Below are 16,243 nucleotides of genomic sequence, written 5' to 3' on the forward strand. Positions count from 1 at the left end.
TCAGCTTCTTAAAGAGTTAGGCAGTGTGACATTGGGAAACATCCTGCACTACCCACTATAAATAGTTTTTATCCAACAACACATTCGTTCTTCAACTATGGGATGCTTTAAGCCAGTAGTTCCCAACCCGAGGGACCGACCCAACTTGAGGGACCCAAAACATTGTGTGGGGTGCCATCCTAGTGGTCAGATAGGAGGAGATTTGGGCAGAATGCTTGTTTGCTCTTCTAGATACTCCTGGAAGCCCAGATTGAAGGATTTATTGGTTTCTATTTTGTTTTCTGTTTTTAAAATGAGTCCAGTATATATGTATGCAAAATACAGAGCAGCACTTGTAATAGTACTACTGGCAACATCACATCAAGAAAATTAGAAGAGAAAGCATATTTATTGGCTTTTAAATCAAACGGACAAATGTACATAAAGTTCCTCTGTGGGTGTGCATTGTTTAAATGTCATAGGTCAATACATAGGCAATACATATATGATAAAGATATTATTGTTATCCACAGTGGCATAACTAGATATTATTGGACCCACAGCAAACTGTATATCAAGCCCCCAAAATGAATATGAATTATGCCGCCCTGCAGCAACAGGGCTGCTTCCTCTGTAGTATCTATCGACTAAATGTCTGATTGCCATGGTATGCAAATTGTCAGGACAATTATTCAGAGCCCACACACTCCCGAAAAGTTTTCCAAACTTTATTTTTTATGATTATAACATGTGGCCTGCATTAGGTTCAATAGTTATTGGCTGCCCTAATTATCCTTAGAGCTCTTGATACATTGCTGATACCATAAGAGTTTCCTACTCCTGTCTGTAACCTTGTTATTATTTAAGGGGGCACTCTATAAAATACTAGCCATTCTATAACATACTAAAAGTTAACATAAAGGTGAACCACCCTTTAAAGGCCTAAGTCAGTGGTTGTTGGACATGTTTGGCTCCTGACTTCTTTAGAAGGCCTGTTTTTGTTCTGTGTCTACCGATACTGCATAAGCATGCTACAGATATAGGAAAATATTCCAGCCATTTAATTCCAAGAATATCTAGGGGAGAAAGCAAGAGTTCAACTCCAAATGTCATGTAACTTTACGTTCTTGTTGGGCTTTGAGGGGTATCTAGAACAGCAAATAGGCATAGCTACACCAGGGTCTGTTCCCACTATCCAATAGGTTCTCAAAGGTAAACAGAGTTGGAGCATGCTGCACTTTTAATCAAACACAAATGTGGTTTGCACCTGGCTTGCCAGACAGGAACGATAAATCCTTTTGACGTATGTTTGCATTATGTCTAATGTGTCTACATTACCCTTCACAATGCAGTTACAAGTTGATTTGTATTTTTTGCTATTAAACACTGCATATACAATTTCTGATCAATCCCTATTATCTGAACAGTCCCTATTCCCAGACCAAAAAATAAATGGGACTTTCATGAGAAGTGGGTAGAGTTTGTGTCCAGTCTTTTAATGTGCGTGTTGACAAAAAGTCAACCTGCATCCACCTGATCTCAACTCGCACCCAACCTGCACTTCTATTTATAGATTTGCCCATCTCTGACATCCCAAAAGGGCAGGAGCAAGCCTATAAATAGTTGATGCCAGCAGCTGAAGCCGGCACAGTAAGGTCGCCCAATCAACTCGCACCTGTGCATGACCTGAAAACGTGTGCAGAAGTCAGTCCATGGGTCCCATAGCTTTCGGGCCAGTCCGCACATCACTAGTGTGACTGTGCATCCACATTTTCAGAGGTGTATTAAACATTTGCTTATCAGATAAACTTAAAAAATTAAGTTTATATATAGGGTTTATTCTTAGGCCTAGGGTGTACCAAGCCTTTGCCTGCCCTCTCCCACTTCCCATTCAAATCAACTGGACCAGCTGCTGTGAATTGGGGGTTTGTTTTCCACACATTTGAATGTATTGTATGCACGGAAGGGAGATGTTCATGGTTCTCCTTGCTGAGAGGAACCCAGTGTTTAAAACTGTGTGTGTGTGAATAAATAATAGATACCTTCCTGAAGACGGAATCATTTTTTTTTTTTTTTCACTAAATAAGACCTAGGAGTGCGGCTTTTTGTATCTATTACAGGTGTTTTTTGACCAGCACCCAGCTGATGCCATTGGGGTGAGAGTGCACCGGATTGGGAATTTTTATATATATAAATATTTTCATAAATGTGCAGAATTTATATAACGTAAGCCAAACAAATAAGGCAGAATGTTGACTTCTTACTGGAAGTTTGTGTTGTCTTATTCATGATGCAGACAGATGAGAAGACTATTGAAGTACTTCTGGTGTCTTACATTAAAGGATAGGTAATGGAAGAAAATGCATGAATATTTCATTTACAAATCTCTATAATGTTACTTTCTGCCAGATGTTACAAAACGCTGACAACATATATACGTAAAGGGTGTCTCCTTAAGGAATCCTACCACAAGGGGGCAGTGTTAATCTTTTTACACAAAAATAGCCGACATTCAGCAAATTTACACAAGAGAAAAGAAGTGTGAATGCCCTGAGAGATACAGAATAATAATAGATTGCTTTTGGGTACAGCGTCTGTATCCTACACACAAGGGACATTTGACCTTTAGATGCAATTTTAGCTCAAAAGGTCATTTTAGCTTCAGTGTTTCTTAACTACATTTTTAACGTGCGTTAGTGTTGAGTCATATGCATTTGTTAGATAGTAGCACACAAACATTGAGTATTATTATTATTAACATTCATTTATATAGCGCCAGCATATTTTGCAGCTCTATAGTATGAAGATGTTCCAATCAAGACATACTAGAATAGTATGCATTTTTAAGGGAAAAGGACCCGTCTCTAGAAGTCTTTTAAAACCTTTGAAATGTGCTTTCATACCAGTGAATATGGGCTGAAATTGGTAAAATGTATTATAATAATAATTTGGTTTAGGTGCATGGCTTGAGGTATTGTTGCCAGGCTTGGCCATAAACACTTTGATAAAATCATCAACTTAGTAATAATGCTTATTCTTTCAAAGGGGATAGTTTACCTTTCAAATAACTTTTAGTATGATATAGAAATTGATGTTCTGAGACAATCTGGAGTTGGTCTTCATTTTAAATTTTTAGTGTTTTTTTTAGTATTTAACTTATTGTTCAGCAGCTACTGGAATTTCAGCAGCTATCTGGTTGCTAAGGGTCGATTACCGCTAGCAGCCAGACAGTGGTTTGAATGAGAGAATGGTATATGAATAGGAGACAGCCTGAGTAGAATGATAAGGAATAAAAAGTAACAGTCACAATAAAATTATAGCTTAACAGAGCAATAGTTTTTTTTTTTTCTAGCTCCTGGGGTCACTGACCCCCATTTGAAAGCTGGAAAGAGGCAGAATATGGTGGAAGGCAAATCATTAAAGAAGACCAATTGAAAAGATGCCAAGAATACATCATTCTATAAGATACTTAAAGTTAAAAGTGTATTTCCCCTTTAGAGTAGAGGGTGGAGCATTCTTTTTATGAACAATATTTTCACAATTTTCTAAAAGTAGAGAATAATAACTCTGCTTACATATGGTGAGCTCTGAGCAATCTTAAGAAAATACAAACTGGTCACATCCCAGATATGGCATGCTGCACTCCTTTGGTCACTAGGCAAACCCTATTTGTCTTTTCACTAGGGTTTTATAACACAATAGGAGGGCTATGAGTAAATTGCCACCAAACTTGTGTCTATAGCTGCTTAGGCAAGCATAAAATAATTAGGCTGTAAGTTGTAAACCTTAAAGGGATACTGTCATGGGAAAAAAACATTTTTCAAAATCAATCAGTTAATAGTGCTGCACCAGCAGAATTCTGCACTAAAATCCATTTCTCAAAAGAGCAAACAGATTATTTTATATTCAATTTTAAAATCTGACATGGGGCTAGACATTTCCCAGCTGCCCCAAGTCATGTGACTTGTGCCTGCACTTTAGGAGAGAAATGCTTTCTGGCAGCACTATTAACTGATTCATTTTGGAAAAAAAAATTTCCCATGACAGTATCCCTTTAATATATAAGGAGACTCAATAGACCAGTATAATAAAAAAAAAAGCAATTGACTGCATAGTGGTCCTTAAAATTTGTACAGGCAAAAAAAATTTTGTATTCGAAAACAGTGAGCCATATTTACCGACGTAGGTACTTAATAATATGTGTGATATTCACTCTGTGTGTGTGGGTCGACTACTTTGCTTGATTTATATGTTGCAGGATATTTTAATGTCTCTTTGGGAGAGGATATAGATTTTGTGTCAGAACCATGTGTGTTTGATTGTAGTAAGGAAGTCATTATAATTACATTTAGAATTGGGAGAGCTGGTTCGTTGTTTAAAATCACACCATGTTGCCTATTTGCATAATCTGTATGGGACAGCACGGATTACTAAATTATACATAGAGTAAAATTAATATTTATTGTAAATAAGTCTCGTGACAACTGATAAGGTTTTCTCATTTTTTTTTTATTTTCATTTTGTTCTTCAGAAACACATTCTCCTCCCCAAAATTTACATTTTTCAATATCCCTTTCCCACTAAGTTGCACCCATCACAAATTATGTGTGAAGCACCAAAATGGATGCAAGTGATTGCTGAAGCAGGGTTTGTGCCAGGGTTTCCTTGTGTCCATGTGTGCACTTATGTATACTTCATCAGCAAGGAGGAATGGGCGCAAGTACCTTTGTGAACTACACATACTCAGTTTTGTATCTATTTTAATGCCTTGAACTTGCACTCATGAACATCTATTGGGCTTATTGTACATTTGCAATCGACTATAATTGTATAACAAATATATATAACCATATCTACTACACTTTTATATACAGACTATATATGTGCTTTATAACTAAACAGCGATATAGTTAGTACTGAATAATATACATTCTTCTGATAACCACCCTTGTATTTTACTATTGGCTCTGCCTTAGCACCCTTTCTCATTGCTCCAGCATCGCTTACCTATGCTGCAACCCCTGACTCCATGGGGCCCCAATCAGCCAGTAAGACAGTCACTTATAAGTAACAAGAGGGTTCAGCTACATGACCTTAGTCCTTTACCTCATGGTGTCAGATTCATCTAAAAAGAGCAACTCTGTGGTGATATACATGCTGATTTACTCCTCAAATCATCACCTACATCTACATAATGCATTTATTGCCTGTGCCTGTGACTAAGTGCCCAAGTAGGCATGAAATACATTATGTAGATGTAGCTGATGATCTGCGGAATGAACCGCTTATTTATTACTGTATGTGGAGTTGCCTTTTTGTACCGAGACTTCCTACCTGCATTGTATTGCCACAGTCTGCAAGTCCTTTCCATGGCAATGGCTACGCTTTCTACCTTCAGTTGATTTCAGGAATAATGTCTTGGAGTTGCCTTTTTACTGAGCCATTTCTTCTTGCATTCTATTGCAGTAATGTTTAAGCCATTTTCTATAGTATACAGTGTGATATTTACACTTTAGTTTGTCACTGTTTGCCTCATGTTATATTGACAACTTTTGATCCAATATGCTTCTATATATATCCGATTTCTTTTTCTTTTGCAGCTCAGCTATTTCATGTTTTAGCTATGCACATGCGGTTATACAGCATCGATCCCGAATATAACCCCTGGAAAAAGTTAACCCAAGTCATACAGAAAACACCTTCCCTGTAAGTTTTGCATTCTCTTAGATTTAGACGTATAAATTATTGCTATCGTTCATGTATATTGTGCCAGCATATTATGCTGATCTTCACAGAGATTATACATCATTCATTTCAACTCCAGCTCCAACCCCAGAAGGGCTGATAAGGTCATATTATCAATTCTTTGGTCCTCTTGTGTCCTGCTGCACTTTATACCTTACGACAGATTTTTAATCCACTGCAAGGTGCAAAACGCAGAAAATCCTACAGACACAATCATCCAATAGGTCCAAAGGGGTGCACTTTTGGAATTAGTATACAAGTCCTTATGTCTTTACTAGCTCAGGAAATAGCAGAGGGTTGCCTTGTATGCCAGCAGTCCCCAACCTTTCTTACACATTAGCCACATTCAAAAGTAAAAACAGATGGGGAGCAACACAAACATGAAAAAAATTCCAGGGGTGCCAATTATGAGCTGTGATTGGCTATTTGTTTGCCCCTATGTGTACTGACGGGCTACGGGAGGCTCTGTTTGGTAGTAAACATGGTTTTATGCAACCAAAACCCAAGCCAGGAATTCAAAAATAGGCACCTGTTTTAAGTCCACTGGTAGCAACATCCAACAGGTTGTTGAGAAACATGTTGCTCAGGAACCAGTGGTTGGGGATCACTGTTGTATACTGTCAAGGCAATTGAGAATGGTTAAATGCTAAAAAATACCTTCCAAAGAATCTGTACCCCACCTAATATGGAAAGCAAAAGTACTTCAAGTCCCAGTTTTGAAATAGTGCCTGCAAATGTGGATGTGCAATTCAGGTATGTCTGTGTATGTAGAATCAGGTTTGTCTGTGTAAATAAATATATATTAATTTTTGTCAGTTCATATGATGTTTATGCACTTACATATGCCCAACTCAATGAGCTAATGTCAAAAAGGGGGGAAGGGGTTATGTTCTCTTTAACCATTAACATGTCTTCTCTTAAGGATATAATTAATTCTAGGCATTCTGTTGTGACTTCAGAATGTCGACCAAAACATTAGCACATCTCATACCACTTGTGTTATAATTACCAGCAACCATATTCAAATTGATTATCCTTAAGAGACACATTAAGTTTAATAGCCATTGTGTAATGAACATGCCTATATTTGTACTACGGGCTATTAATTGTTTACCATGAAGGCTTCAATAAACATCTAGATTTGGAAAGGATTTAAATGAAATGCATCTACAAATATTACCACATTGTTATGAATGGGGGAAAATAGGGTCAGCAGTCTGGTAAGACAAAGGCTGTACATGTAGTTACGCTAGTAAAAATAGTAGCCATTTTGCTAGCCCCATGTTTGCCAGTGTATAAAGAAACACTGAAAAATGTGTGTTTCTTTACTTTATAGTTAATGGAAATTGATTTATATATAATTGCATTCCTATTTGCTGGGCATTTCCTAGCATCTATAAAAGTGTTTGTATACCCCATACCAGTGTATGGTGTGAATGTGGTGTCATGCTGGACTACACAAAATAAAATACACTATTTTTTGACAAATGGTATTACATCCTTTTTTGTCCATGATATATTGTTTGGAAGGTACCAGAATTCTTCACTTGTGCCTCAATCTCTTCTGTTTTGTTACCGCACCACTGCCTAAAAAAGACATTCCGTCTGTATAACCTGAACACTAGCAGAATGGTGCTACTTCACTTTTCCACAATCAGCTGTTCTGTACTGCACATGCACCAACTGGCAAGGGAAGGGGTGGTAGAGGTCCTATGCCTGCAGACCCAAATACAGCTCTGCCAATCACCCACCAGTTTTTACCTGGAACTAGGCCTGGACTCGGAGTCAAAATAGGCCCTGGCATTTCAAGTACACAGAGGCCCTAAATGCCCCCCACCAGCCCCCTCTATAGTGACTGTCTATGGCATAGCAGCTCCTCTGGCATTTGCCAGAATCCTACAGATTGCTAGTCCAGTCCTTCCTGGAACCATTGGGATTATGACTGTGGTTGGAAATAGCCAATAATAGTCTTTATAGATCTGGGTACTGACCAGAAACATTCCAGGCTGTAATAAAAAATGTTGAGATGTTTGTTTTTTCAAATCTGCATGAAACTTTGATTTTTCCTTATTATTTTGCATTAGATATTTTTCTTACCATAATAGTCTTGCTGCCGACCCCAGAGCTAGAAATCATGCCAGCTGTAAAGCGTTCCAAGTGTCATTGCCCTTGCTGTCCTTAGTACTTGTCAAATGTAGTAGGAGGTTTGTTTTGATAAAAGTTATTTTTATTTCAGTTATGGAGATTTTACGAACTGTTGAGCTGGAAGATGATATTGAGAAAACATGAACACTAAAAAAGCTAGATTAAAAACCACATATTTACTGGCATATGTAGTAGCATGCTGCAGAGATTCCACATATTTGATTATCAGTTTAATTCTGTGAGCCCATTTAATCTATCCGTTATATTAGTCTCCTGAGTGGAGTCACAGTACTCTTTATAAATTGCTTCTTTTGTGTCTTGATTATTTTTCATTTCGATCACCAGCTAGGCGCATGCACCCTTAAAGCAAGGAAACCAGGCCATTCTGGGAGTTGTCATTACTGCAGTTGGGGAGAGGGGCAAGTGCAGGGGATACCTGATTAATATCAGCTGTTTTGATTCCCCAGTCATGGGAGCACTAATCCCCTGTTATGAGGGTGCACCGGTAGGGTCCTGGTGATCACCTTTAAAATCCATGGAAGGGCAATGCCACCCACCTTTACAGGCTTGTTATCGTGATGGTGGCATTATTTAGGATGTTGTCCCTTGTGCCATCTCTCAAAACTAGCAGTGTGGCAGTAGTTTTCTACACACTTTTGAAGTCCCCATCCATTTCAGATATTTTACCTTTCTGGATTTGGTGCTCTTGATTTTAAAGGGGAAGTATACACATAATGAATGCCATAAATAGGACTTGCTTGTGTTGAAAAATTATTCTGCCTATTTTTTAATTAAAATGTTATATTTTCATGTTTTGCCATTATAAAGCAATAATGGGAAATTATGTTTATCACTGATCTCACTCCCCATAGAAACAGGGATGATAATGAACTCTGTATAAACAAACCCTAAACCACAGCCTTTGTTAGATTTTAAGAACTGCTTTCCTTTTTTGCCGTTATTTTTTTTTATTTTCTCTCTTACCAAAAGCTTTCATTTCTTTGAGCAGCACCATTGTATTGAGTTCTAGTGTGATGATTTTAAACCCTTTCTAATTCATTTCTAAAGTTGTATCTTTCTTTTGTGTTGCAATAGAATGCCCCATTCTTTCCAATACGGAATGGCTCTGCAGTAAATCAACAGAATTATTATATTGTAGAATGCAGATAGAAGTCACATGACTACCTGAAACAGTCTCTTCCAACCAAGCAGAAAAATAAAGATGAAAGTGTGGGGGGGGGGGGAAGCAAGCCAAGCACTTTTAACACTGTATTTCCTCCACACAACACAAGCTTTTTCATCACATATAGATATTTTACTTTATGTACTGTTTCACATGGGGGGAAAGAAATGTTGGCAAGCCATAAACTGAAATACATGCCCGGTGCTACAGAAAGAAGCATCTATCTTTTCTGTCACGTTATTACTCTTGTCAATGACCATATGGCTGCTGTACACAGAACATGTGCATCTTTTGACAAGTGTGGCGGTTGAGCAAATTCAGAGGCAAATCATGTACACAGTATGTTGCAAAACAAACACAGCAGGGCTTGGCCGAATCCTTGCCTTGGTGAAAAAAAATAAACCTAAATCATATAATTCCACTGTGGAATTCTTTCAAACTGGGAGGAACATTATTCAGTCATGAGCTAATTGGTTATTGCATTCCACTGTGACTTTTTTGTGAATATTAATTAGGCTATAATATATGTATATTACAGCAATAGGTTGTAAGATGAACAACGTATGTTGTGACAGTAATGTAAAATAGGTTCCATGGTCAACAAGTGTCTGTATTGTATTTTTTTAAAAGAGACCGTTAGGTATAGTTAGACATATGGCAACCTGCACTAATATATGGTTCTCAACCCTTTAATAATCCCTCTTGTAAGGGGAATGTATCAGAGCTATTAAGGTACTGTAGGTTGTGGTCAGCCTGAGGCAAAGGCATCTTAAAGGAACTGTAACATCAAAAAATAAGTGTTTTAAAGTAATACAAATATAATGCAGTGTTGCCCTGCATTGGTAAAACTGGTGTGTTTGCTTCAGAAATACTACTATTGTTTATATAAATAAGCTGCTGTGTAGCAATGGGGGCAGCCATTCAAAGGAGAAAAGGCTCAGGTGACACAGCAGATAGCAGATACGATCTGTAGAACATAATGGTGTTATCTGTTAGCCTTTTTTCAATTTCCACCATTGCTACACGGCAGCTTGTTTATATAAATTATAGTAATGTTTTTGCAGCAAACACATCAGTTTTACCAGTGCAGAGCAACACTACATGATATTTTCATTACCTTAAACACTTTCATTTTTTGGTGTTACTGTTCTTTTAAGAAACTATTTTATTGCACTTGTTGCACAGTTTTGTGTTTAGACGGCCTGAAATTTAATACAAAAGGGCAAACATTGCAGTTTACACATGGCACGAAGTTCCAGAATGGCAAAATTCTATGAATACTATAAAATATGTGTTTAAAAACACACATTCTTAATTGCAGATTTACAAGAAAGAAACAAAATGAAGGAATCTGTTTGTTTCACCTAAGGATTCCTGACTTTCTTTTCTCAAGTTTTTTTATTGGCCCATGTAGGTTGCTGCTTGAGTAGCACCTGGTTATTAACTTGCATTTTTGGATATTGTGGAGTATAGGTACACTCACCTACAAATTCCGTATTGTTTTTCTTGTCTCATTTCAGAAATGTTGTAATTGGTTATGTTTAGAAAGTTTCTGATTTCCATGATTTTCAGTGTGGAATTTGTAACAGATATATAAAATTTATAATACTGATAAAACTAAAAAAAGAAAATCCGGGACTGACAACATTTGTTTGTTGGTTCTGTGGGAAGCAGATGTTCATCTCTACACAAGACTTCATGCTTACAGGACCTAGAAATCCCTGTTTGGAAGCAGAACACCAGCTCTGTAACTCTTCAGGTTGAGAGCATTACTTGTTTTCCTCAGGATATGTTTTCTATCCACAGTCGGTGGCGAATACTGCTGGTTAAAACGTAGTTGCAGACAGCACCTTTTTTTTAACTGTTTTAAAAATAGTTTCCCTTCTTTAATATACATATTAAAATCTATAAAACATTATGAATCAAAATTGAATGTGATTTCCAAATTAAAGTAATCATTCTGATTTAATATTCTTTTAGTGCAGCACCTTTTTGGTCAGCATTTGCATGCAGTTTGTATGTTTGATGTATACACCTTGCTGTTGTACAGCCTTCTCCCATTTCACAGAAGTCTCAGGTTACCATTCCTGTGTTACCATTTTGCCTTTGTTTGTCATTTAAATCCATGCAGTGTGTGTGTGTGGACTGATCAGCTAATAGAGTATGCTGCCTGAGAGTGCCTTATTTGCTTGCTCATGAATTTCTAACTCTCCAAGGGGCTGTTCAAGTCTGAACGCATTGAGCATACTACTGTGATTGCAATTGCTGACCCAGTTGGTGGTGCCAAGAGCTCCATTCTCCTGAGAACTGTGGGCTTGGTTTTTCAATTAACACTCTTTGTTTGCTTTGCCATTTTGCCAGTTTTAATTCAGGTCTTAATAACAATAAGTACACCATAGATTTACAGGATGAACGCTTTATTTCAGCTGCCAGTGTTTCTATGTTTTAGCATGCTATGTCTTATAAGAGTTGGTGTCTTTAGAGAATGTTTTCCTCAATCATACCACCTGCAGCCAACAGCAGTACGTTAGATTATAAACTCTTGTGAGCAGGGCCCTCCCCCACTGTAAGCATTATGTAATGGTAAGAATGAGTATCTGCATCAGGGAGATGTTATTGTTTGTATGTGTAAATGTTTTGTGTTGATATCCCCATAGTCTGTAAAATTCTTGGAGACATAGGTCCTTTATATATACTAAAAATCAGTCCATTCTAAAAAATTGAGTTCCACGGCTCATTTAGATGTGAAGATTTACATTAAGTTCTGGGGTGGCATTTAGTATTATGGGCTGGAATTTAGTGCATGGCTTGAATGTTTCCAAGCATACACTTACAATGCCTGTTTGAAGTTGCTTTTCCCATCAGCGCAAAGACATTGCCTTTAGAGGCCAGTTCTAGATTATGCCATGTTGTTGTTATTATTATAATTTATTTATACAGTACCAACATATCTTACAAAATGCTTTGTACAGAATGTTCTCCATTCACATCAGTACCTGCTCCAGTGAAGCTTATAGTCTAAGTTCTTTTCCCATCAGAGTGAAGGCAAAGGTATTTTGGGTATCCAATGTGACCTTTCCCATAGTGGCCAGGTCTAGATTATGCCTTATTATCCTTTATTTATACATTGCTAACATGTCTTACTGCACGTTGACACCAAATAGTGATATTTATAAAGCTTTAAAAGATTTCTGTTGAAGTGGGAGCAACATAGTAGTAGTATATACTAATCAACTATAGATTGAAGAAGTTCTTCATACCACCATTGTAATTTAAGTAAGATTGAAGATTTCAGTCTTTCTCTAGGAGATTGGGTTAGTAGCTTCATAGTATATTCACCTCATCAGAAGACTTTGAATTTAGTATAGCAGTGTTTCTGTGTGCATTTCAGTGGGGCAAAACTGACAGTTGTTGTCTCCGTCTGTATAAGTAATATAGTAATATAGTATAATTTTTATTTTATTTCCTTAGGGGAAGCAATGAGGAGAGGGAAGAGGTCCCAATACTTTTCCGAGATGTCACCTCTCTTCTGCTCATTCAGGTTCTAACAATGCCCCAGCCGTTGTGCAAAGGTATGTAAATAATGTCCCAGAGCATTGTGTTCCACAGCAACAAAAATGCCAAATCACAGCAAATCCCAATGTGACTGATATGTCTGCTGGAATAATGATTGTGTCTTATCTGTACAAAGTGACATTGGACTGGAAATTCAGTTGTGGTTTGACTGGCTTATCTGCTTCCCCTGTCGTCGTCCTTTATCAGTCATTCAATAAAGTGAAGACACAAGGTCTTTGAGGAGAAAGAAAATAGACTATCAAGATCGCAGAGCGCAGAAATCATGTCCTTTTTACGACCTTCATCATTCTGCTCTAACATGGGCAGTTTAATATTCAAGTGTAGCTCAGTGCCTCAACATAGTTACTAAATTATCCCTCAGGTTCAGATAAGGCACTGGCAAAAAAATGATGGTCAAATCCAGAGATCATGACTGTAATGGTTTAATGAGCTCAGGAGGAAGAAAATAAGTTCAGGGGCTGCCCTCGGAGCAGATAAATCACGTGACTATTTATACATTAATGAAATGCATCCAGTTTTCAAAATAGCTAAGGAAATACACTGGAGCAGAAACCCGCAGGAGTGAAATTATCCTAAAGAAGGTCTCAAGATTAGGAAGTGGTTCTACAAAGTATCTTTCAGGCAAAAGAAACGTAATAAATGGATTCACCCGTTTTATTGTAGTTCTAAAGCTGAAATATACATTACTGGTTTAAAATGAGAAAAAAAGAAATGTGATTGTAAAAAAAAAAACAATTTCCTTGACTTTTTTTGTCTTTATTGTCTGTCTTGTAACACAGCAGTAAAAATAAATATAGTTTGTTAAAATCATTATTACTATAATAATAATAATAATAAAAAAAAGCTGAGACTGTTGCCCTTGAAGTGCAGCTCTGGGAATAGCATTAACTGCATTATTAGCTGTTAGATAGACTTGGTATCTTTTCCAATCCTACATTGATTAAAGCAAAGTAAATTATACTCCTCAAGTCTGTTCATTCTGAGGGAAAATTGATCTGGAACCATCACCAAGAATGAACACCACAAATTAAGCCTTTGATTATAGTATAGCCTTTTTATGATAGAGGTCAGAACATTTAGAGGCTTCATTCCCATCAATTGTAAAAGAGTGTCCCGAACCATAGTTGTGTGTCAGTACAAAGACAAGATTGCATTTTGAGAAAAGATTCAATCATGTTACAAAGAAAAGTTTTACCCCAGAATTCTCTGCTTTTTTAAAGAACATTTGTGTAAAACATTTATTGCAGTTAGGTTATTTCATGGAATAAGGGCTTTTTTCTGCTTTGAAAGACCCAAAGAAATGTAAGGATTTAAGGATTACTGGAGTCTTTATTTTTGTTTGTGTTTACTCCTTCTACATGTGTGACATTTATTGTAGAGATATCATTTGCTTTTATCTCATTGTTTCCTTTTACAGCCTTTACATAAGCTACGTCCCACTGGCATCTTGTTAAGTGCACCTTAAGCGTACGGTTGGGAGTCAAGTTTGTGAGATTTTTTTTCTACCTCATATAAACTCACAACAGAACGTTTGCTTATTTATGTAAAAAACAGAATGTAAAAAAAAACTTGAATCAATGCCATCAGGGGGGAAAGCTACGTTCCACTGGCATCTTGTTAAGTGCACCTTAAGCATACGGCTGGGAGTCAAGTTTGTGAGATTTTTTTTCTACCTCATATAAACTCACAACAGAACGTTTGCTTATTTATGTAAAAAACAGAATGTAAAAAAAAAACTTGAATCAATGCCATCAGGGGGGAAAGCTACGTTCCACTGGCATCTTGTTAAGTGCACCTTAAGCATACGGTTGGGAGTCAAGTTTGTGAGATTTTTTTTCTACCTCATATAAACTCACAACAGAACGTTTGCTTATTTATGTAAAAAACAGAATGTAAAAAAAAACTTGAATCAATGCCATCAGGGGGGAAAACCTTGAATACTCTAATTGATCGAGTTATCAGCAAAAAAAACCTCAAGTACCTCAAATTGATCAAGCATTTGAGCGCAAATCACCAAAAAAAACCATCTTCAAATGGGACCTCTGCCATTGACTTCTACATGACCTTGACAGGCGCTGGTGTATTTTAAGATTTGGGCTTTTTGCAGCTTTGTGGCGTAATAAATCTCGAAAAAATTCAAGTTTTTTTTTTTTATCCCAAAAAATTTGAGTTTTTACTGAAGCTACGCTTGAAAAACTTGCATTTTTCTGGAAAAGCACAACTCGACCCCTTAATGTGAAACAGCCTAAGAACAAACATCTGCTTACTCAAACTCTGCAATAATATCATAACTGACTCATTAACCTGAAGTTCAATGTGATAACAAGCAAAGGAGAATGACAATTTGGTTGAAAAAAATTTGTCTGCGATTTTGAGTAATAGGATTTCATTCTTTCACTTTTGCTGAACTGTATAGTATCTCTGTATTAAAAGTCCCTCTAACAACATGCTTTGTTATGCTCAAACTCAGCTTTTGGTTCCTTACAGCTCAGCTCTTTGGCACACATGCTGTATTGTTAACATATATCACAAGGGAAGCAAACGAATCTTTTGCAAGATGAGCAGCTTAAACATCAGCAGAACTCATGGCTGAATGCTTTTTAGCACTATGTGTGCAAGTAAAGGTGGCCATACACGGATAGATCCGCTCGTTTGGCGATGTCGCCAAACGAGCGGATCTCCATCCGATATGCCCACCTTGAGGTGGGCAATATCGGGCTGATCCGATCGTGGGCCCTAGGGCCCAACGATCGGATCCTAGCGTTCGCCAAACGGGCGGTCGGATCGCGGGACCGCATCAACGAACAGATGTGGCTGCGATCCGACGGGATTTTTAACCCCATCCGATCGAGATCTGGCCGACTTTCGGCCAGATCTCGATCGGGGAAGCCCGTCGGGGGCCCCCATACACGGGCCAATAAGCTGCCGACTTGGTCTGTCGGCAGCTTTTATCGGCCCGTGTATGGCCACCTTAACACTTTGCACAAACATTTGTCTATCCTTTACTAATAAGGGTTTCAAAAACAGACGGCAGTAAGTGCGACGTTTAGCAAGCAGGGCTGTAGCTATAGAAACAGCTGACACCGTCTGTGCTGTAGGGTCCAGGAGTCTTTACTGTATGCAACCTTACAATGTAATACACATACTTTTTGGGACAAATCAAAAGTAATTGCAAGCCTCATATGGTAAAACTTTTGGGGCATTTGGGCATGACAAAACACTGCAAAGACCAGCAGACCGCATTAGGCATGTCGTCTGCATTTCGTTTCCTAAAGGGCAGAATTCCATACCCAGTCCATGAAACGAATACTGGAATAGATTTGGAAGAATCCAAAACCAAATCCAAATCATAATACATATACTAATAGGAATAATTTGGGTGGGGGGGGAGTGCAAGTGCAAAAAAACAGCAATTTACATAATCTATTGACTGATAGTGATTTTTTGGATTTGATTTGGCCAGCCACTTGGTCTGACTAAAGAAGGACAAATCCCAAACTGAATCCAGTCTATTAATCTCTGGTATGAATTTATTCAGTATTGTGTTCCAATGAGAATTATAATATCTGAGAGAATATCGCATCTCCAGTCTCTTTTTTTTTTTTTTTTTTTCAA

At 37.6% G+C, this 16,243-nt stretch overlaps 1 protein-coding gene across 4 annotated transcripts in view; it reads left to right on the forward strand.

The window, feature by feature from the left end:
* The window catches only part of ubr3.L (ubiquitin protein ligase E3 component n-recognin 3 L homeolog), a 109,816-nt gene that overhangs the window by 80,920 nt on the left and 12,653 nt on the right, over positions 1 to 16,243 (forward strand). For all 4 annotated transcript variants that reach the window (XM_041577157.1, XM_041577158.1, XM_041577159.1 and 1 more), the window contains 2 exons: positions 5,580 to 5,685; positions 12,524 to 12,624. In XM_041577157.1, coding sequence (XP_041433091.1) covers positions 5,580 to 5,685; positions 12,524 to 12,624 — 207 coding nt within the window. The remainder of the gene's footprint in view (positions 1 to 5,579; positions 5,686 to 12,523; positions 12,625 to 16,243) is intronic.

Source organism: Xenopus laevis, chromosome 9_10L (assembly GCF_017654675.1).
Source record: "Xenopus laevis strain J_2021 chromosome 9_10L, Xenopus_laevis_v10.1, whole genome shotgun sequence".
NCBI classification, from domain to species: Eukaryota; Metazoa; Chordata; class Amphibia; order Anura; family Pipidae; genus Xenopus; species Xenopus laevis.